Source organism: Malurus melanocephalus, unplaced genomic scaffold (genome assembly GCF_030028575.1).
Source record: "Malurus melanocephalus ecotype Western Australia unplaced genomic scaffold, MMel_1.1 scaffold_16, whole genome shotgun sequence".
NCBI lineage: Eukaryota > Metazoa > Chordata > Aves > Passeriformes > Maluridae > Malurus > Malurus melanocephalus.
In genome coordinates, this window is record NW_026623248.1 from 334,942 (window position 1) to 359,362 (window position 24,421).

The 24,421-nt window shown below is 41.3% G+C and overlaps 1 protein-coding gene across 1 annotated transcript in view; it reads right to left on the bottom strand.

Moving 5' to 3' along the window:
• SHISAL1 (shisa like 1) overlaps positions 1 to 24,421 on the bottom strand; it is a 72,236-nt gene that overhangs the window by 1,237 nt on the left and 46,578 nt on the right. The window contains exon 4 of the mRNA XM_057385529.1: positions 22,391 to 22,708. Within this exon, the coding sequence (XP_057241512.1) occupies positions 22,391 to 22,708 (318 nt within the window). The remainder of the gene's footprint in view (positions 1 to 22,390; positions 22,709 to 24,421) is intronic.

The window sequence follows — 24,421 nt, forward strand, 5'->3', positions numbered from 1 at the left end:
TTTTTTTTTTTTTTTTTTTTTTTTTGATTCCACATAGCTAAGAGTGGGACGCTAAGCTGGTTTCTCCCTGTTCATATTAAACTGGTCCTGGCTGCTTACTCTGAGCCCGATTCCTTTCCTATGATGAGAAAATGTGTTTCTATTTCCACATATCTTCATGGGTGAATAGTATTTTTGTGCTTTCCTCGCAGAAGTGTTGTTAAGTATTGCTAAATTTCTCACTTGCAGCACCTTCTGGACATTACAGCTACTTTAAATTTTCATGCAGAGTATGTAACTGGCTGTGTGATCCATCCACAGGTAACTGTGGCAGGGTGGAAGTTCAGCTTGGGAATGTTTTGAGGCAGACTAACATCACTAATCATAGTAACAAAATAAAGGAATATGTCTGTTTGCTCAAGCAGGTAACAAGTGCAAGCTGCTGGGCAGTGCAAGGTTGGGTATGCAGCCACCTGAGCCATAGCACAACTTTATTATCTTTATTCAAATTGAGGCATTTTTCACAGCACTGTCAGCCAGGGAGGAACTCCAGACAGAAATATGCAATTTTCTTACAGCTCTGAGGATTTAAGCCTTCACCCAAAATTCAGTCACATGAAACCTGAATTTGACAGATAATTCRTTTCTAATAATCAATTAGATAGCCTTATTCATGTTAGAAACACACACAAAAAAAGTTACTTTGTTTTGTTTTGTCAATGTCCTTTTTTTTTTTTGTATTTGTAGAAATGTGTATTAACACAACATGCAAGCCTGCCTCTTGTGAGGTCTGCACACAAAGTTTAAAATGAGTTGTTCATATCTAGACAAGAGTCTTGAGAGACTTAGCTATAACTAATTACAAAAATACCTGGGGAGAGAGAAACTGAAGAGTATGAGCACATATCATGGCTTGCAGGCACCTCTGTCCTTCACAGCACCTTCAGCTGTTTCTTCTCAGTCTTCTGTAGATTGCCACATGTGTTTTACCTCCTATGAAATGCTTTACTAATCTGCTATCTGCATCATTTAGATCACTAGATTGTCTGACAGGATGCAGTTTCTTTTAGTTATCTRTTTGCTTTTGAATAAATGCTTAGGGATGAAGCAGATAGAACAGGCATTTGGGTGTTCCAGCACAAAATGCAATTTTGAACATGTTGGAGCTAGCAGCTCTTTTCCTCTACCTGAGTGTCCCAAAGTTGCTTCAGGTCCTTTTACAGTTAATGCAAAATCCAGAACATCACCAAGATGGTTTAGAGTTCCTGGATCCAAAGACCATAACACAGTTCATGAATATTTGTCTGCAGCACAGAAGGTAAAATATCATTCCTGTGAGTAGCCTGGATTTCCTGCCAATTCCTCTCATCTGTCTGAAGCTMTGGGAGAATGAGTGGGAGGATGTGAAGAGCAGAGCCAGCAGCACATGGACCCCACTCAGCTCTGAAAGCCTCTTACAGCAAGCAGGAAGTGTTCACCCTGCATCTTCCAAGCCAGCCGAGTCTGGTGTCAAATCCACAGCTTCTCCCTGAAATCAAACTCTGACACTACAGCTGCCAGGCTAAAAGGTCCTCTTCACCCCACCAAAAGTGAATCGGGGTGTGTGATTGATTGATTGCTTGATCAATTGATTGATGGATCAGTAAGGTTGAGAGGTGCTGCTTCAGATCATTTTGCAATAGCAGGATCCCCTAAAAGATAGCTGCATTTTCCTAAGAAAGATGAATACTAATTTCCATGTGCAAGAGTATTATACTCCAGTCTCCCAACACAGCATGCTTGGCAAGAGAAACCCCATATTGGTCACTCCTGGTGACTTCGCCAGGATTTCAATGTGTTGAAACACATTGAAAACTCAGGAGTGGCTCAGATTGCTCCTATTCCCTAACAGAGTTGTTGCCATTGTACAGCACCCCAGACTGCCACTGCTGCTCTCCCTGCTCACTGAACAGCACCCAGCTGAGCCACATGAACAGGGGGTAACTTTAGACCAGATATTGGGGAAATATTGTTCCCTGTGAGGGCGGTGAGGCCCTGGCACAGGTTTCCCAGAGAAGCTGTGGCTGCCCCATCCCTGGMAGTGTCCAAGGCCAGGTTGGATGGGGCTCTGAGCAACCTGGGACAGTGGAAGGTGTCCCTGCCTGTGGCAGGAGGTGGAACTGGATAAGCTTTAAGGTCCCTTCCAACCCAAATCATTGTGTGATTCTATGATTTTCATTGCCTGACAAGAAAGCTGATAGCTAAAAGACTGCCTGCTATTTGACAGCAGTAATTTCTTGGTGGCTTAGTTCTGCTGGAATGAAAATGYCATCCATTAGTAATACAGGAATGATTCAGAGCCTCTGGAACCAAGTTTTTTCAGAGATTTCTGCCATTTTTCTGACAAATGAGGTAAACAGGTGCCACATTCACCATTACAAGGCCTCTGGTTAAGTTGGTGTTGATATAAAAGTGCCATTGATCACCACAGTCTCTTCAGGCCTCAGATCCACTCTGGATCCATGATTTGCACAAGCTTGGCAACTGCTCAGATTTTACTCTGGCACTGATCTGAGCAGACCTGCTGTGATSTGCCCCTGCTGAGGTTCTGCTGAAATGCCATCAAATCTGGTCAGTGGGAGAGGGAGAAAAGCTCTCTCTCTCCCTGTTCACAGGAAGAGATGGGRTGTCAGGCCAACCAACAGCTTTCTGCAAAAAGAAGCCCTTGGCAGACACACAGATTGTTACAGGAATTAGGAATGTGCCCTCCTTCCCCAGAAATGGAAGGACAAGGGAGGACAAAGCACAATGCACGAGACTTCCAAAAAGCCTCACCAGATTGAAAAGAAGGATATGAGAAATTAATTGCAGGACAAGCACTAAATGAAAAGCCATTCAGTTGTCTAAATATATTTCAAACCAGAAAGAAATATAATATAATCTAATCCCTCTGCCTGTGGAGTCTGCCAAAGAGCAGGGAAATAATTTTCATAGCTTGGCATCTGTAGACTCCTCTGGTTATGTTATACAGAGCATACAATGTTATATCCAAAATGTATACTGAAAGGTTGCTTGGGTTACCAAGCCTAATTCTTAAGAAATTCCTGAATGAATGCTGCTGGTTGAATCTCAATTTGGCCGTCTTGTTTGTGTGAAAGAAAGTGGAACRTCTCAGACTTTCTAGGTGGGGCTCCTCATCTTTCTTAATTTGGGAGAACATCAAAATAGCTGAATGATTCAGGTTTTTCCAATGCAGAGGAAACATCGACAGCCAGAACAATTTGCTTCAGGTTGGCTCAGTACCAAAGGGATTGAATGTTTATGTTTCTTTGAATTGACAAGGAACACTTCAACACTTAGCAGTRGCCTTGAGTGCTGCCTTCTTGCCATAAAGGAGAATTGGATTTGCCTCTATTTTCATCCCCAGGCTGAATCACCTCACAGCTGACAGATCACAGATTCTCCTCTGGTCCAGCTGTGAAATSCATCCTGTCACCTGCATCAGGTTCAGATGGGAGGAGGACCTTAAATGGTGGCAAATCAATTTTGTCACAGCCACTGTGTAAAATGACTGCCACCACTGATAGCCAACGCTAAAGTTCCTGAATAATAGCTGGCTCAGGGAAGACAGACATCTGGTGCTTAAGAGTTTAAACAAAAGTCAGGCACTGGAAATATTCAACTTGAAAAACAGACTGAAATTTCAGCTCAAGTGCTGTTTCTACCGTAGCTGACAAYTCTGCAAAAATGGAAAGAAATGTCAAAATATGTTTGAAAGTGAGTAGCTCAGGATGGTGTTAAGGTTTAAACAGAGTAAATGTGCAATGCATGCCTGATTCACCAGAGTTAGAAGACCAGAGTCTTCTTCCCTGCAGACCGAAGAAGAGATGATGGAAATAAGCTAGGAAGTGTTTCAAACAAACAAGAGGTTTCTTCCCTGGTAGGTGTGCTCTTGGTGGCTGGGGGAGCCCATCAATGGGGTCAGCTGAGAGAATCCCTTTGCTAAGCAGCCAGAAATGTTTGGGATGCTTTTGCCMATCAGTTGTTACAAAACCCCATGGGAATTGCTAACTGATCCRTAAGCGCCAGGGAGGCACAGGACAGATGGGCTTTTTAAATCTCGATCACATTCCGCGGGGGCATTTTGGAAGGTTTCCTATTTGAGTGCCTGTACCAACTGTGCTATGGCAGCCCGTCACTCACCTAGTGCAGGTGTGAATGGCAGCTAGAAAGGTTATTGTGTGCTGGATGAAGCACAGATGGAGAACTGAGCTGCAGCTTGTGCGAGTCACGATCTGGCTCGGGTGCGGTTCCCGAGTGCTCGCAGACTGAGCAGGTCCTTGGCAGCTCAAAGGGAAGGCTCTCTCATTGGGATTTCTGTGCCCTGCTGCTCATCTGGAGGATGTGAACTAACCATTGGCTACCACAGCTTGTGAGCTGCTGTCCTTATTGAACAGGATCAGCCATTGGGTCAGTTGCAACAGCGAGCACATGAAATTGCAWTTTGTTGAAATATCTTCTGAAAAGGCAAGGCATACTTAGAAATCTTCTGTAACGTGCCCTGGGCAATCCTGGGATGTGCTGTGTGCCTCAACATACACAAGGCTGTCAGGAGAAAGCATTTGCTGGGGTGGTTTAGAGATTATAATATAATCACAGTCCCACTATGCAACAGCATGCCTGCTTTTCATCACTGGCACTGGGAAAGCCACGATCATGTGAGAAATGCTGACTGCTCACGCTCGCTTTGCAGGTGGGAAGAAACCATTTGAATTATTTAAATATCCTCTGCGTTGTGCTTAGAGCAGTGTGGTTGCTCAGGCTGCAATGAGCTGACAGCAGGTCAGACACAAGGTGTGAGTGTCACCTGTCAGGCTGTCCTCCCTTGCACTYGGGAAATGCAGGTGGGGAATAGGCATCTGCTCACCTCCTCTGCTCCTTCCCAGCAGAATCGCTTGTCTGTGTAATGGAAGCCAATTATCACCTAAGGGCATCAAGTGTTTAAAAGGTGATTGCTGGCAGCTGTCTGAGACATTGGAGCATTGTAGAGTGTATTCAGGAGCTGCAGTCGCTGTTTACAATGGAGTACTAGAAAGRCTTACTAGAAAAAGAATCAAATGCACAAAATGTGAAACAGCRTCAATTTTAAAGAAGTTTCCAGTTGAGTGGTTTGTTATGAATGCTGGTAAGTCTGCTTTTTAAATTGCTCACTAAATTTCTTAAGAACYGTACCGCTTATACACCAGTTTAAGCTTGTGTGGCTCCCATAAGGGCTCAGGGGATACAAACCAAACTGCACATCACATCGCTTCTGAGAGCTGCTCCCTGGCTTTAAAGGAACTTTAGACAATTTGGGAAGATCTTGTGTTACCAAGGGACAGGCTGGCTTGGGCAGAGGGAGTTGCTGGTAGATGTCAGGTAGGTCCCTGCTGTCCTGCAGAGAAGGTTGGTGGGTCAGGGGAGCTGCAGGCACACTCTCCATGCCAGAGGGACATACAAGAACTTAAAAGCTTTAAACTCCACTGCTGCTTATCTTCCAGATAATTGGAACCCAATAGTAAGACCTTCTAATTAACAAGAGCTGTGTCCCCACTGGTGCGCAGTGATGCATGAGATTGGATTACTCACATCAGCGGAGGGGCTTTGTTTGCCTCTTTACATTACTTTAAAATTCAACTCCGTGATTCTTGTTGCTAATATTGAGTTCAGAGATGGTTTTCAGAGGAACACTTGATCTATAGCATGTGTTTGGCCTTCACACTGGTAGGTCCACTGGTTTGGACTTGTGTCTAGGACAGTGCTCTGATCTGAAAGCCAGAGAGSTGGGAAACAAACTGCAAYCAGTCAGGAATTGTGTCCCAGCTGTCCCTGCAGTGAATGGGGAGCCCTGCACCACACTGGTGACCCAGGATCTGKCTGCTCTTYTGGTGAATGCCATGGTCACATGGTGACMCAAGATCTGGCTGCTCTTYTGGTGAGTGCCATGGTCACACAGGTGACACAAGATCTGGCTGCTCTTTTGGTGAATGCCATGGTCACATGGTGACCCAAGATCTGGCTGCTCTTTTGGTGAGTGCCATGGTCACATGGTGACACAAGATCTGGCTGCTCTTTTGGTGAGTGCCATGGTCACACAGGTGACCCAAGATCTGGCTGCTCTTTTGGTGAGTGAGGCTCGGGATCTGCCTGGATCCAGGGCCAGTCTCACAAAGGGATACAAGAAGAGATCTGGCACTCAGAGTGAGCCTTCAGGCAAGGACTGGCCTTCTCCTCCACTCATCTCCCTGAACTGCGGGTGTTAAAACAGCTGCTGGCTTAACTTTTGTTATTGATTCAGCTGCCTGGCCAACAGACTAAAGCTAAGAGGGAAAACTGGTTTCCTGTAGAGTCTCTGGAATATCTATAATTGTACAAATTAAATACATCTTCTGTCCCATCAGCTGGGTTGGGTGGGAGAGGAATGAAACCACACAGGATGCAATTTTCTCTATTTTTTTTTACTAATGGCTATATTTTACAATACTCATATGCAAAGAGCAGTGATACGAAACCAATTGGCTTGCTAACATAAATATATATTACTTTCTTTAAATAATGATTTCTGAAGTAATCCTATGCTCCTGAAAGTCAAGTATTTTTCAATTACTAGCAATGTTTTTTATTTAGTAGTTCCTGAATTGGTTGATACTCCAGAACACTGTTCTGGAAAGTAAAAACATCCAGGAGAATTTCTGAGGTTTGTTTTCTTTTTAAATGGAAATACGAAGCGTTCAAAGTTTGATTTACAAGTTTTGAATGGAGGAACAAATGAAGGTTTGAGGATATAAATTGAAATATGATCACTGAAAAGCTGTGTTTTTCCTCACTGATGAGCTATAATCTGACTTTTCACGATGTGAAATGTTTTCTTCCTCCTCTAAAGGTTATTTCAGAAAAATACTCCAAACATCCTGGGCTTTCCCAAGTGTCTTAAGAGAGTGGATGGCCAATTACAAGTAAAACTGAAATTAGCTGCACTTAATAATTCTCCAGATATTTATGAAACCCTTGTGTGCCTACCAGGCTACCTGAATCAGATATGCTGCTTGAGGCTGAAATTCATTGGGTTGATTGCTGATGAATTGCCCCGTTAATATGTGGCAGCCATTAAAAAACTGATACACCCAAACCAAAATGTCCTTAAGTCACAAAAAAAMCCCTGCCCTGGTTTTGCTTTGTAAACTGTTTGAGCTGCCTTCAGGTTTTTTTCAAGACCTCAAGGCATCATAGTGCCAAGCTGAAAGTGGGTATCATGTAAGGAACTCTCAATTTATTATTCCACCTGGGACTCTGCTCATTTTCACATATTTTTCCCATAACTGGAGTGACCAAATAGTTCTATCTGCACTCCTGCCATAGAGGAAGAGACTTAAATACAGAAGCCAAGAGGAACTATTGCTTGAGGCAAGAGTATGTTTGTTTGTCTGCTGCTTTAAGGYTCAAGTGTGTTGCTTTGGGAAGGAGATTTATTGCTGTGTGTAGTGCAATTTAATGGCATAGATACTTCAAGTGGGTTTCATCTCACCTAACTGCAGACATCAGAATGTAAGATGGCTTGATTTCTAGAGAGTCACCTCAGGGTCCTTAATTGCCAACAGAAAGCAGCAGGAACCTAAGAGTCCTGAACCTGACTCAGGAAACGAAAAGTCCTGCTGCCCCCAAAAACTGAATTATAAAATGTGCAACACTAGTACAGATTGCTCTTAACACCATCTTCAGTCTCATACTGCCACATGCAAATATACAATTTTCTATGTAAATATATGCAACTCTGTTTTACAATCCAGTAGCACTAAGTGGAAGGGTTTCTGCAGTCTCCATGTTCTGGTTAGAAGCCTTCTTCCCTCATGTTTATTCACAACCAGATTTGATTAACACATACAACATCCTARAAGATTTTGATGGAAAACCCAAAGCCTGCAGGTATTTTCTCAAACACAGCTACATCTGAAAAGAGAAGCAGCTTCTTATGCTACATTTGCATGTGCAGTCCTAGATTTTTTTTCCTCTCCTATGTCACAAACTCCCATTGACTCAGTGGCAGGAAAGCTGAATCCCTGAGGCTCCTGACATGCCAAGGGATGCTGTGGATTCCTGTGGTGGGGTAATAGATGGGCACTCTCTGGAGCAGGGCTTGACACTCAACTTGCTCTTGGTACTGCTGTAAAAGCTTTTAAACAAAAATCTGTGAACTTGARTATTTCTGCTTCTGAACTATCTAAGGTTTCAGCTCATCCCAATTTCCCAAAAGCTGATGTCTCCAGCTTTCAAAATCAGTTCCTAGACAGTGGCTCTGACATTGCTCAGGCAYTCAAATATTCTCCATGTTTGCTGAGCTCTTACCCAGTAGTGCCAAACCACACATCTCAGATCCAGGGGCACACAGCGCAAAGTGCAGGAGGCTTTACAAGAGTGCGCCCTTCTATCTTAAAATTCGGGTGCATGATAAGAGAAAAAGGCCTCCTTTCATGCTGCCTGGCAATGTGAATTTAACAGATCTTCTASAAACTGAAACTGAGGTTTAAAAACTCACAGTAAAACTTGCCATGTGATTTATGATTTAGCTTATCAGGACACTGCCCTTCCCTGCTTACACGATCTCCTAATGCACTGAAAGTACTGGCAGGGGTATTTTAAAAAAATACCACAAACACCAAAGCTTTGGTTTAACAGTATTGCCTGGTTCAGAAAGAASAGCACTTAAGAGCAGTCTACTTCTAATTTTAAAAACCAGTTTATTTTAAATGAAGGGCATAATTTAAAAGGCTGTCTATGCCAGCTGTACTCAGTATAGCTCAGAGTATCTTTATTTATGGGCATGGCCAATTCTAAGGGTTGTAACAGGTCTTTGCAGACTACAGCTGAGGTTAAATGCAGCTCAGTTATACAGGACAATGTTGTTTGTACCTTTACTAACTGAACTGTACAGGAAAGTTAGTGAGAGATGGAGAAACGTGGCCAGATGTAAGGAATGCATGTGTTTATGTATTTATGTGGCCCATGGTATCTGACCGGTGTATAATTGCAGACATTTTATATACAGGGATAGGTTAGTTTCTTTGTAACATTCAAGAATAATTTACTGAGCTAAACAACAACTCAGGCCAGTCTACATCAGGTGACCACCCTGCTCTTTTTGCCCTAACTCTCTCCCATCATGGCATCAGCAAAATTCAATCTGTTGAAATTGCTGCCTCACATGTCCTGCTGTCCAACAGAGGCTAAAACCCAAMCACTTTTGTGGAAATKGAACTGCTGAAACATGCTGCAAGGRGAAAAGRGGTCAGCCAAACATTRGGTTGGAATGTTCTGGTGKCMTTTGCAGAGCTTCGAGGTGCTGACTTTTTTTAGGTGCACAGAAGTCAATAAAACTGAAAGCCACTGTAGCCCCCCCTTTCTCCTGTTCCATTTTTCTCTCCTGAGTATGAACAATCTTGTGAGACAAGATGCATGTGCTGCTTCCCTTTGCCTCRCCAGAGAGAAGCTCAAATTGCTCCAGCTGCACAATCATCTATTCAGGAGTCAGGAATCAGTTTCAGCACTTGAATTTTGAGCACCAAACCTGTGGTTTAGTGCAGAGTTGCGTATTTACTCCAAGTTAAATTAGCTTTTTTATTTACCCCTGCACAGTACAGGAAATCCGGTCATGTCTGGAAATCAAATGTGTATTAATGACATGTCAGAAGAAGTAATTTTTTWAAGTAGTTATTCGTTTTACTGAAGAGCTTTATTTTCTGCTCTCTCTTTTCAGTATTAAGAGGGCTGGTCTTGACTCAGAGCTCAAGAGAAAATATGCAGTAATTACTGTGTTGAGAGCTTTCATTGTAAGATGAAATCAGTCATGTTTCCAGTCTTGTTTCTTTCTGTGTTTTTCTTTTCACAACTGAATTTGTGTGGCTTTTCTAGCRCTAGGAAAATTTAAACTATTTCTTTTAAAATGAGTTTCTGAAGATRCTTCAAAAAACAACACAGAACTACTTTTTAATATTAACAAAATTTTCAGCAGCTAAAATAAACAGGAGTAAAGCCTTTGAAATTTAATCTGCTTCTTCTTTGGCTTCCTGTTGTAGATCCAGTGTATGTTTCCTTGCACACAATTACCCGAGAARTAAGTAATTTTCAACTTTGTTTCATTGCAGTTCGGAGCAGAAGGGTAACACCCACAGCATCATCATTGGTTACAGCACTACATATTGAAAGCAATGTTAGAAAGACAATTTTATGCAGAAATGTTTCTTCCCTCTTTCCTCCCTGCCTTTTCCATGTAAAAAACGATAGGAGGAATTGAGGTGTGTTGTGGTGTGGAAAGAGAAGAGGCCGAGGAGCCTGGGCCATTTTAGCAGAGTGCAAAAGGCACGAAAACAATTTCTCCTCCATGGTTATCTGAGCTGTACGGCTGGTTTCACACAGAAACATGTTTTGATGCCAGTGCTGGAACTGTGACTGGTTTATTATTTTTAAATTGTCTCACAGCTGCATCTAGAAATGGRTCTGCTGGGCTACCAAATGTCCTTTGGCTGCAATAGGAACTCTGTGCATGGCTCAGTGACAGTGTATGACCCCTGCTGAGTGGCATTTATTGAGTCAACAGAGAAAGAAAAACAGTGCTTGGTTGGTACCACTGGACTGAGGAATTCCACTTGGTATGGCATRGTTTGAATGATAATTTATGARGCATGGAATTTTTTTGTTGTGAACYATTATGACTGCCAGCTGGTGGGTTATTATCATTTTGTTATATGTTATTTTTCCTTATTTGCTCATTTTTTTATTTTTGCATCTGTGTGCACRTTTCATATTGTGGATCTATTGTATGTTCACTTTTTTTCATGACACAAATTTAAGCTCCTTAGAGTTGCCCAGTGATAACTGCAGCTATCAGGTGTCATCTAACATCAGATGAGAGGCAGAAAGCCTGTAATAATTCAGGATGATTAATTCAACAACAGCTCTTACTCTGTACCAGACTCCACTGCTGGATGCTCTTGTGTCCACTCTCATCTCACAGCACTTCCACACAAAAAGCTGGAAGCCTGTTCCATAAAAAAATCTTCACCTGTTCAGTGCTGCCATCACCGCTGGCTCTCTGCACCCACATCCCACCACAGAGAAATGAGGACAGGGCAGGTGGTGCCGAGATGAGACTTTGCCCAGAGATTCCCATTCTTCGGAGTGATTATGCAATCAATCAGCACTGGCATCAGCAGCTATTATGCAGCAGCTGCATAATCAGGCATTTATTGGAAGAGGWGGGGAGGAAGAAGGCCACATGTTTGTCCCCTGCAGTCCTGAATGGCAGAGGATGATCCAACTGGAGAAGAGCATTGTGTGAGTTCTGATGTGCAGCTGCTGGTTTGTGTTTTCTGCCTGCTCAGTAAGCATGATGAGCTTGGGATGCTGGAAAAATGCAAGGCTTGGGTCACACCAACCCCTGCAGCTCCAGGCTGGGCCAGAGGGGCTGGAAAGCTGGGAAAGGCCCTGGGGGGCTGGGGACAGTGGCTGGACTGAGCCCAGCTGTGCCCAGRGGGGCAAGAGGCCAATGGCACCKGGGCTGTGCCAGCCATGGGGTGGCAGCAGGGCCAGGGCAGTGACTGTCCCCTGTGCTGGGCACTGCTGAGGCCACACCTCAAATCCTGTGTCCAGTTCTGGGCCCCTCACTGCCAGATGGACATTGAGGGGCTGGAGCGTGTCCAGAGAAGGGAACGGAGCTGGGGAAGGGTCTGGAGCACCAGGAGGGGCTGAGGGAACTGGGGGGGGCTCAGCCTGGAGAAAAGGAGGCTCAGGGGTACCCTAATGCTCTTTACTCCCTCTGGAAGAGGCTGAAAACAGGSAGGGAGTTAGTTTCTTCTTCCACGTGACAAGAAAAAGGGTGAGAGGAAACAGCCTGAAGTGGCTCCAGGGGAGGTTTAGGTTGGATATTAGGAGAAATTTCTTCACTGAAAGGTCTGCCAAGCTCTGGGAAAGGCTACCCAGGGCAGTGGTGAAGTCCCCATCYCTGTRYGGATCTCARAGYCATGTGMATGTGGCAYTTGGGSACATGGGTTTGGCAGTGCTGGAGGAATGGTTGGACTCAATGACCTTAAGGGTATTTTCTAGCCTAAYGATTGTATGAAAACTGATGCTGGTGTGAGTATTCTGGGACAGCAGCCTCACCCATTCCCCAGATAAATCAGATTTTTAAAGATTCATTCTGTTAGGGTCCTCAGCTTGGCCAGCTGTGCACRCCTAGCTCCCCATTCTTCCCACTGTTGCTTATATCCCACAAGCTCCCTTGCCAATTTTAAAATCACAAGTAATGGGTGCTCTGCTGCATCTCAAGACATTTCCTTGATTAACTGCCAACTTTAAAAGAAATGCACATTTGGAGGAGATGAATCCCACTGGTGAATTTCAGCTGGATAAATGACTTGTATAAACTCATCTTCCAGCATAATGTAAAAAAAATTAATCAAGCCAAGCTTCCAAGCAATTTCATCCATGTTAAGATAGGTGGAATGAATAACCCCCYGGTAATGTCTCTTTCAGTGTTAGGATAACTGGTAGATACAGAACTTTTAGATGGCTAAATTGACTCAGTTTAATCCTGCTCTTTATCACCAGTAAAGATTTGTATAATTAGATCTTCCAGGTATRGATATTTTTCTRTCTTTGTTTGCTACACTCCTCTACYGTCTGAAATCTCCTTGCCATGAAGAATTTACAGACTGAGTTCATACTGCTTTTTAATGTTCTTTTAGCCTTGAGCTTCTTAAACTTCTTAGTTTGACAAACTTTCCAGAAGTCAGATAAGCTCTGCAGCTCGTTCTGAATGCTTTCCAATCTGTCATTTCAATTTTTCCTGCCACAGTCCTTAGGGAAGCTGGTGTTTCCCTCTAGCAATCTCACCACTACTGGTGAGACAACAGCTCCCTGCYTCTAATTGGCATCTCCTCTCCATGCACTCCAGAATTCCCTTAGCCTRTTTAGCCATGTATCGTGTAGGAAAGTGATTGTGGGGAGTTCCCTGTTGTGTCACTGGGTATTTCAAACAGCTCCAGGATGTCCTCTGTCAGCAATTCCTACAACAGAGCACTGGAGAGCGAGCTGTGCCCTCACCCAAACCTCTCACTCTTATTACACAACCGTCACAAAATTTTACACAAATTAGAATAATGGCAGCRTTGCCAAATGCTTCCAGTGGGGCTCTCCTTTTTCAGATGGAAGCTTTCTGTCTCCTGTGTCAAATGGAAGCACCAGGAGCTGTCTGGCTCACCCCAGCACTGAAAGGATAAACACGATCTACTACGGACTCACCGACTCCTACAGTAACCAGGAGCAGCACTAACTCCAGCTATGACCAGCAGCCTCTGAGAAAGATAAATGCCAGATAATCCCCTAGCTCATTCTYGCTAATTTTTTAAACATTCCAGACCATGTTTGCCCTTATTTAACTAGAATAAAGGGAAAAAATTAAACTGAGTTGGCTACTGCCCTCACAGGTGAAAGTTATTAGTGTAACAAACATTGAAATCAAACATTAGGACTCAGAATGGGGAGATGTTGATTATTAATCATTATCCTAATGCTTAACAAGGTGGRTTTTTTCCCTATTRTTTCACTTGTCTCKAACTCYTTCAAAACCTGCCCCTAGCAGCCAKGTATGGTTGTTGGACTGCTTCAGGTATTTTCATTTTTGCTTYATGTGTGGCCAAGGAGAAGACAGGAAGAGTCAATCTGAGGCTGAACTGACCTTCTTTTGTTCAATAGCATCTCAATTAGGTAATATTTTTAACACACCCACAAAAATGCMCCCACATTTTTTGTCTTCTTTTAGTTGTTCCTACAAACACCATGGCTCATTTTAATTGGAATGCCTATTTTTGTTATGCTCTGAGAAGTTTCAGTGAATATTAAAAAAAAAAATTGAGTCGACTCTCAGTCCATCATGTAATTTTCTTTAAAATATCTTAAAATATGAATTAAGCAGGTGTTCTGGTTGCTRTTAACTTCAGCAGCATAAGAGAAGTTTGGGAGGTTTTTGGTGAGTGGAAGGCTGATCTCTGGCTGCCTTCCAGTCACAATTTCTTCAGAACTTTTYTGGTGAAGCTGTGCTGGAGATGAGCAGGTAAGAGGTGCTGGGTTCAGCAGCTCCCTGTGACTCACCACTTCCCAAAGGCTGTGAATGCAATAGAAAATTACTTTGCCTCCCTTTGTGTGACTGATTAAAATCTGTATCACCAATCAATGAAGAATATAGTTAATGACTGTTTAATTAATTTACTGTGATTTTTGATGAAGCTCACTGCAGCTCCTTTTCCATGTGACAGGAATGATTTCCAGCAGACAGGAGACAGCCTGTGTGGCGAGTGCTCAGCAGAAYTCAGCTCAGAGATATGCTCAACTCATTAATAACACAATTCCTGTAACCAGGACGACTCCTTTGTGCATAAACYCCACCCTGATGTACCAGAGCACCAGCATTCAGGAGGAAAAATGGTAGGTGGACCTTGTTCCCTTCCAGATTTGAGCCCAGCATTTTTCTGCAATGAACCACTATGCAAACACCTTTCCATTGCTGCCTTTAATGCTGTCAATAGTTCCATCTCCACCTCTGAGATTCTGTGGGGCCTTAGTACAGGTCACCAGTACACAGAAGCACCAGGAAACAGATAACCCTACCATGAAGTGAAGTGAGGTAGCTTATTTCCACACGTATCCACTTTTTATACATCCTTTTTGCCCTCCTGTATATTATGATGGGTGCCAAGTTTCAACCAGTTATACCTGTGCTGCTGCTCTGTGGAGGCAGCACAGTGTTGTGCTGATTAAACTCATTTATCCATTGTCTGAAGCAATGTGTTTCACTTGTTTTGGGATCATGTTATCACCTGACATGGGGTGAACATTAACAGCATTTCTAATTGTGTTTCAGTGAGATGTCATATTTCTGCCATTTCATGGCTTAGGCTGGTTTTATCTCTTCAACATTGCACATTTCCAAGAGACTTCCAATGTGGATTTCAAACTCTTTTTAGAGGCGTGGTTTTTTTTCCTGCAATGAATTGTAGATATCTGGGCATAGGTATTTATGACAGTGTTGATCATGTAACTCCACCAAAACCTTTTAAGTTCCTGAAACTGATTGACATCAGCATTCTCTCATGTCTTAATGAGGAGTTAAATGGTTAAGATTTCAATGCCTCTTGATCTATTTTGCTTTTGAGACTTAAACTGCCCTATATCTGATATGCTAATGATGAAAAACTRTGTCTCATTTCTGGCCTTTTCTTGAACTGTTCAGTGAAACATYATTAAAAACCAAGGTCATACAGACATGTTTTATCCCTTTTCTGACAAAATGAATACTRTGGTTGTTTTCATCATGATCTAATCAGGGCACAGGGACAGTAAAAGCAATGATGTGGTAGATTCCTGACCTCAGCTCTCACTGAAAATAATAATCTGCCTTCGTTAGCATTTACAGTCCTGCCTTCAGAATTATCACATAAGTTTCTGATRATTTCATTGATATCTGGTATTCCATAATATGCCACTATTTCACGTWGAAATTTTAGCTTACTTAGAAGATCTTCTGCTACCCCATAAAAGGATTATTTATTACATATGGCTTTTTGTTTAATAATAACTGAGAATAATAAATAGGTCTGCACAGGATTTTCAGCTCTATTACCTGCTTATTCCTCCTTGAGTTAGGAAGTTACTTTTTTTTTTGTTATCCAAAATATACACTGGGAGCTCATTTTCCAAGGTGAAAGCAATGGCATCTTACTTCAGAGAATCTTGTTTTTTCTTCTTCTTCCTTCTCACTTCTGTTGAAAGCACCAAGTGTACGTAGATAGTTGTGCAGGTATTTTAAGTAATTTCTGGGACATAAACTACTGGAGATGGGCAACATTCTGGCTATATTATTTTTTCTTTTTTTTTTCAATTTTTGAGAAAAGTTTTCTTTCTGTTCAGAACAATGAATTGCACTAAATCTYCTACTTAGAAATCCTGTTGCCACTTTGCATAATGAAGCAGGGCTTGTCTGTCTAGATCATTAACTCCAGCTCCTTAACACCTCCCCTTTTATTTTGTCTACCACTGGAAKTATCTTTGGTTGATGCTTAAGTTTCTCTGTCTTACTTCAGAACCCAAGTGAGGGKTTTTTTAAATTTTTCCATGCATATTTAAAATGTGCAAAACACGTACGTGCTGTTAACATTACTAATGAGCATCTGGAACCTAACACGATACATGGACTTCTGCAACTATCAAAATATTTATAGAGTCTTTTAAAGTTTGCTGGTTTCTATTGTGACAGAGGAGATGGAATTGGTTGATACAGTTTGGGATGTCACACTCTTTCCTGTGTGATGCCACAGTGTTGAGACATTATGCAGTGAAATTGTGGGCTTAACTGGAGTTTTCTGATTTCACATACATTTTATGCTGCTATCTGCTACTTCWGTAGTGTCATTCCAGATATGTATCATGTAGATGAGGTAATGATCTCATTGCAAAAAATTATATCCTGAACAGATAAGAAAATTTAAATATGGAAGATGTTCAGATCTGCATTCCAGTAATTTTACTAGATTTCTTTTCTCAGTGTGCAGAATCCATTCAGCAAGAGTACTCAAATAACCTTTTAACCACTTGCTTTTTTCCTATTTACTATTACTAATTACTATTTTCTCATGATTTATTACCAAATTTAAGTTAAGCTGCTTCAACCATACAGTCTATTTAGAAGAAAGCTGATGAGTGCAACAGTCCAAATTCAATGAAAAGCTAAGAAACAGCTGAAATAGGGAATATCCATCAGCTCACATCCCATGAATCTAAAGTTCAGGACACARAGAAATCAGGGTGGGTTCTGTAATTTACAGAGCCACAGGAAAAGGAGAATATGGCATGAAATGAAGTGTGTGTACTACACATGCATCAACAAAAGATGCAGTTTGTGCATATCACTGTACACGAAGATGTATGACTGAAGTGGACAAAATCCTTGCACATTGGCTTAACTTCACATACTAACAGTGAATTTCTGAAAACAGGGAAGAAAACAAGTAGGCACTCAGTAAGTTATGTACTTTGAATGAGTTAAATGCAAATGACAGAACCAAAATCTCCCAATTTATTTACATGTTATATTACATTGAGGCAAGCAATCAAGACTCGSAGCTTTGCAGATTTTGAGGTGTTTGGTTCCAACCCCACTGTGTGTTTGTGCTGTTGGTTTCTTGCCCTGATGTGTTGGTTTGTGCTGGGGTAGAGCTAATTTCTATTTTTACAGTTACACAGTTCCCAGTGAGCAAGGTAAGAATATTTATAAAAAAATACATTCAATAATATCTGTTATTCTAAACCATTAYATTCCAAAGGGAATGGAGGCCCACATAAAGTGGTAGATGTTGCCCAAGACACCTAATCTTTGTTACCAAACAGATTTTCCAGATGATGTCAATTTCCAGAGGCTTCTTTCATAAAAGCACAATGTAAGTATTCAATTTTATTTATTTCTATCCTTTTAAAAAAAAACAAAAAAACTACTGATGTTCTGATTTGCCCTATTTAGTCTAATATGAAAGTCTGTGATGGAGCTCTAAATAAAAGTTATGCTTTGCCCTATGATGCAAAATTCTGCATCTTTAAAACAGCATCAGTGAAGTAATTTTGCAAATGTAAAGTTAAGATCTTTCTTACTTACTTAAAATGGAACGAGACAGCTTTTTTCCCTTGGTTACTATAAATAACTTGTATCAAGAGCAGCCTCGGCACAAACTCCTCTGTCAACCCAAAGGCTCACGATTTTGGTGGACTGTGTTCACAGTGACCCACTGCAGCACCAGTGCCCCATGACAAAGGCAAGATTGCAGTTCTTGGAACTCACGGAAGGAAGTACTGCAGTGATAACCTCCATCCTGTTTCAACATTTGGTATCAAAGCAAATTCTTTCACACAGTCTTTGTAGCCATCAGCAAAATATTTATGTGTTTTTTTTGTACAGTTGCTGTGGACATGCTCCTGCTGGCTCCTAAACTCTGCCAGGATTTTTAAAGGCTTTATTCTCTCTCTGTATGTAAATGCTTTGGTAGTCATCTGAAAAGGTGTCAAGTAGCAGGTGAATAGCAGCAGGCTAGAAACTATTCTATTTGTTGTCCAAAAARCAATGTACCCCAGAGGAATTCACAGCAAAAGCAGATTCCAACATTTAATAAGGGAACGTGAAATGGGCTTGCCTTTGCCTAATCCACTCCAGCTGTGTAAAGGAAATAACACGGACTAACCCTGCTGGGCTAAAACCTTTCCTGATTCTAGAGAAGCAGCAGGTTTCTGAAACTGAGCATCACGGAGCGTGTGTGTGATCACAGACATCACCTCTGCCTGCTGCTGTGCAGAAAGGCAGCCAACAGGGAGGCAAATGTAGGACTTTGAGACAGTGTTTGTTCCCTGGGATTTGCAGGTCGGGAGCAGTTTAACATCAGCAGAGCAAGGCAGRGTGATCAGGTCTCCCCTCACATCTAGAACACAGCTCAGCCTCTGAGGACCTGGGGAAACTCTGCCAGGCTGCCCTGGCCCACGTCCTATGAGATCTTCCTTTCCAGTCTGACCATTTTAATTACTATTAATTAACAGTATTTCCACAGCTGTGAGAACGAGCTGTTTCAGCAGTCAGAATTTCTATTCCCCAGCTCTATTTCTCTGTATTTCTATTCCCCGTGCAAGATCTCATTTTATCCCCTCCCTGGCCGTCACTTAGTTGAGCGGTAGAAAGGATTTGCCTGCTGCTCGCTGCCTCTCAAACTCCAGCTGTTCAAGCTTGCTGAGGAAAGCAGAGTGCAGGTTSTCCCCCAGGCCAGGGGGTGTGGAGGGGCTCATTCTGTGCCCCTCAGCRTGAGCTGCAGGAAGCACGAGAGGAGCTGTGAGCTGTGTGAGCTCGGGCACTCGCGGGCTCTGACGGCGTTTGGGTTGCAGAAGRTACATCCAGCAGGACCTTTAGCCCACACAGGCCTTGGACAGCCCTCAGATGGTTTTCATAATAAGAAGAAATCAGCATTAGTTGGGCTGCAAAATCCACACACTACAGGACGAAGCAACGTTAGTCCAAATCAGGTTGGATGCTCCTGAGATTAATGATTTTCTTTCCTATCCTTGCACAACACTGCCAGAGCAGCCAGCATCTTGCCTAATAGATTCCAGACCTCTCCACTTATAATAATATTATGGCTATACATGGTTCTCTTTGTCTTGAGTAAACAACGAAGTGATCCACTGTGACAAAATGTTTAAACATCATAGGGATGCTCCTACCTGCTCCTACCCACTCTATACTATTACTTGCTTGATTTTTCTCTCTGACATGCCCAATTCATTGCCAATTCGTAGCATTTAAACTAGGACAAGGACAGAAATGCTGAAATAAAAACTAGTTACATTTTTTTTTTAAAATCCAGGAAGATCCAAAAACTGCTTTACAAGCTGTAGGTTAATCCTGACATMCTTCTTGGGACATCTTCTTACATCATCAGTTCTCTGCAATATTTAGGGGATTGTTACTGAGGTTTCTGATGTGCAAGAATCACTTTCCTATTATCATTATGTAGTGTCTTCTGGAATGGGCATATTTTTAACTRTGCTCAGATGAATGTAGAACAGGAAGTTAACATCTGTCATCATGAAAACTTGCAAACTGGTTTGGAAAATGTTCTTACAGTATTTAAATTTTTATGCCTGGGGGTATATTCATACCTCTCAGGATTAAAAGATCTATTCTGCATTTTAAAAATGCTCATCTGCAAACAGGAACTATTCTTATGGTCACCTATATATCTATATCTATATATATATATAGATATATAGATATACACTGCATACATATATATATACACATACATATATATACACACAAATACTATGTCTGTGAGGTGCTAAAGAAAAAATGCTTATTTTCTCCACAGACAGAAAAACTGGGATAAGTTTAGGACACTTTAAAATGGCAACATAAACCRAAAAGTTGATTTTTTTAGACTGGAAACCTGGTGTTACCAAAGCAGGTGTCATCATCTATAATACTGGAAATTCAGGTATAACATTTAAACCAAATATTTTAATAGATTCAGTAATTTTAGAAATAGTGATGGTAATTAAAAACCCAGTAAGTCCATTGCGCTTCTCCACTAATTGTATGATTACACTTAGAGAAGGTAGTACTGAGGTCATTCATCAAATATAGACTGGAGCAGAAAATCAGACTTTGAAACTAAGCTTAATTTCTGTAGGGCAAAATTACCATATTTTCATGTATATAACCTGCAGATTATCTAACAGAGAAATAAATAGCRAGGCAACCCACTCCCCACTGTTTTAGAAATCGCTGTAGTACACAAATCTGTCATTTTCTGAGGGAGCTGTTTACTCAAAATCCTCTTTTGCATGCTAAACATGTTGCCTGTGATCACCAGTGCCTATTGCTATTTTTTATGTATCCAACTCAAACTGAATCATCTATGCACTTGGTTTCATGGGCTCTGAGCTCCAAAGTTGCAGGTTACAAGAATGAAAATATGGCACCTCTTGTAGTGTTTTATRTACTGAAATACAAGGGATAAATAGGGTTTTGATAGGGAAACACTACTTAGCTCTTCCACTGAGCAATGAAAGGACTAGGGGGAAAAAATTGAATGATTTTATGGGAACTGAGAGCACAAACAGCTCATTAGGGAAGAAGTGAGTGTTACTGGAGTGCCTTATCAATGCTCATCTCCTGCCAACACAGGGAAAGGAGCATATGGGATGTGCTCACCTGATCCTAACATACATTGCCCGCTTAACACTTCGAGAAAAGCAAAGAAACAGACCAATGAGAGTCATCATGAGAAGTGACCAGCGATGAATCCTTCAASAACTATTGAATGGTTTCAAATCTGTAATGGTATGGCAGACTAATAGCATATAAATTCACAGATGCAGCCATTTTTGTACATGTACACACACATATTAAGGCAGGACATAATTACTGTAGTACAAAAGCAGTTCTTAACCTACAGGGCAATTTTAACTGGAGACCTGGAAATCAAAGTGCAAAAGAGCTGAAAGAATTGGAGGAAAGAAAAAGGAAAGAGGAAGTGAAAAGAAGAATGCTTACAACTAAGTACAAGCAATTTTCTTTCTTAAGTAGAAGCATCAGACCTTTCTGTTTGAACACGACCTGCTGGAATGGTCTTTAGGTCTGGTTTGCCCTGGATATATCCAGTAATGGCTCCAATGCCAAGAAACCTCCTCTTTCACTGAATTAACCATACATTCTTTCTCTACTGCAACAAATCTTCAACTTACTCACTCTAGATTTACACTTTAGGGGGCAAAGGATGAAATCAAAGGACTATCACTGTTATCATCCCATCTGCAAAACTCGGMTACCCAAAAGTTTCCGACTGAGCTCAGTGCTGAAGCTTTATGTGTTCTATAGCTTCAGGAACTGATGTCATCTTTTTCACCCARCACATTCTTAGATCACTTTATTTTGCCAAAACTCAACACTCAGCCTTCTGGAACTCTTCTAAAATACACTGGTGACTCGGTACTCTCTCTGCATCCTTCCAAATCCTAATGCTTTTTTTGCCAAGAAAAAAGTCCCTGCCTTTCTTGACACCTTTTTCAGAGAAATGTTTTATTCAGCTCTCTCCCTTTGCTTTTGTTTTCTTTGGCAAAACAAGTCCAAAATAATCCAATGTCATTTTGTCCCATGGCTATCTGTGTTTAATTTCTTCTATTTATACTGCAAGTTCTGCTTGCTCCAATAGATCTGTCTCCCTTTGGGTCAGGGACYTTTTTGAGATTTTGTATTGGTTTCATAGCATTTAACCTTACAGTAGCCTACTTGTGTCACTCTGCCAAATGAGATCAAGCAAAGCTTTTTTTTTTTTTGGCTATGCATATAAAAAAACTAACCTGGTTTTTATGTTGTTTCTGTGTCTCTCATGCCACAAATAGAGCACGTTTGTGACATCTCACGTTGAAGCTATTTCAATGTTGCTATTTATACTGTCTTTTAAAACCAGAGCAACAGATACAYATAGCAATTATTCTTTGAGACAGGATTAAAGCCACTTTTATAATGGTTGATGTAGATTTGTAGTTATTGGTATGACAGAGTGGTAAAACTATTTGGCACTGAAAGATGGCAGCACCTATTTCTYTGAGAAAAGGATTAAAAGATGACTTAACATATTCCAGAGTAAAATATTACTCCTAGGCAGCAATTCTATAAGACAGGTCATGATATAAAGAATTATGAGCTAGAAATGGTGCTGTTCTGCCTGAATTCGCAGGCACTTCTAAATACAGGTGACTGTTCACACTCCAAAACAGCAAAATATATATCAATACGTCTTAGCTTACTTACCAGGCAGATGTACTCTGAAAAGACACCAGGGGTGGGCTTAAAGCATCTCCTTTTAAAGTGTGTACTGTCTGTGATGTTTGAGGCTGGGGCTGAGTTTGAGGCTGTGTCTCTGGCTGAGGCTGTGTCTGTCGTGGGTCCTGAGCAGGGTTAATCCATCGGCTCTGTCCCTGTGTCATCCACTTCCCCTGGATTCCCCACCGGGCCAGGTAAAATTTGCAAATATCATAGTTCATTGAGGAGTAATATAAAAGGTCCAGGATCAGTAAGATCACCACAAAAAAGCCATAGATCCACACTCCTAACAGTGCACTGTAGTTGCTGTGGAAGGAGAAAAAGGGACAACAGAAAAAGTTATTGCTCAGTAGTGGTCACTGTGTTTGTCGATCAAACACAAAGGTTGTTTGCTTCATTAATTATATAGATATAATACATAGATGGCTGAAACAAAATCTTGTTCTGAAGGAGCTGTCTTTAAAAATGAGTGAGTTTTTCAATCTGAATACTGCTCTAAGCATGACATGGGACGTTTTTAAAAACCAAGGCCACCTCTCTTACAAAAATTGTCATTTGTCCTCCTCATCTCTATTTCTATCAGCACACCCATATGGTGTACAATCAGCTTCAAGGCTCTAAGTGAGACCACTGATTTGCACCCTCCTGATGGGTCCTACATCTTATTCTGCAAATTCTCACTCTCAGAAAGCTGTCCTCTTGAGAGTGACAGGGCACTTCAGAGACTGAGTGTCAGCCACACAAAAAGATGCTGGAATAAAAGAGACTCAACGGTGTCCAAGCCATTKGAAACATTCACTGCTTTACAAACCAATTCTCTTACAAGCTTTAATGAGCTTGAATTTCCTCTGAAATTGATAATTAATTACTTCCACATAAAGAAGATACCAGCAGAAGTATAGGCTTTCCATAAATAGTAGCAGTAATCGAAATAGTAGAAAKAATAGAAATAATAGAAGTATAGGCTGCTAAAGACCCCTTTGTTCCTCATTCTTAAATTTATCACCAGCAAACTTTGGCAAAATCATGTTACATCATGCATTTCACAGGAAGGAAAATAGGTACTACACTGAAATGTGTATGTTGGTGTAGTTGTAATGTGTATATATAGATAAAGGCCATGAAAATTATATAGTGCTGAGAGCTGTAAAGCTATGACAGGTGACTAAAGATATTAAAAGAAAGGGGGGGGAAAAACAGGAGGAAAAGGTGTAAGGGGTCAAAAATCTGGAGATCAAAGGGGAAGAAGTGCTAATCCTCTGCTGGAGATGAARTATTATTAAAAGAAAAATGACTGTCAGGTGTAAATGCAGTTTGGATTGGAAACTGTGTGAGTGGGGAGGATGAGGCCAGAACTGAGAAGGGAAGAAATGTATAAAAATGTATAAAAATGAAATTGTTAGGTAGGAAGCAAMAAAAGGCTGATCTAGACCTATGAGCTAATGTGGAAGGACATGTACTGGAGACTGTAGAACCAAGAGGAAGCTGAAGGGGTGTTAGTCAAAAATGTCATTAGGAAGACAGACTTAGAGAAAAATTCTATCAAAGTCATAGGTGGGCAACCCACACCTACACAGAGCTGAAATCAAAACTGAACACACACTCGATCGTGCTTTCCTTTCAGAGACAGTCAGAGAAACTTGGAGGGAATCACACTTTATCAGAACATTGATCRAAATGGAAGTGCTGCAAGAAGAAAAAAAGGATGAGAAGGCATGTTATACATGCAAGCCAGAAGGATATTTTGATATTTTAAAAACATGTCCCCCAGCCTTCCTGGATCAAAAGATTTCAAGTCTCTGCTTTGAACTTTCATTTCTATTTAAACTATTGTATGACTCTTTCATTTTATACTTTAAAAAAATCAGGATTTGAAACAAGAAATCAAAATTTTACTTTCTGTGTGGCTGCCTGTCAGCACTTCAAGAGACTGATTCTTGCCTTSAGGGAATGATTTTTCCACCACACAGCTATAATGCCCTTAGATTAAATGAGGTTCCATAGCAAGTAACTAAGGAA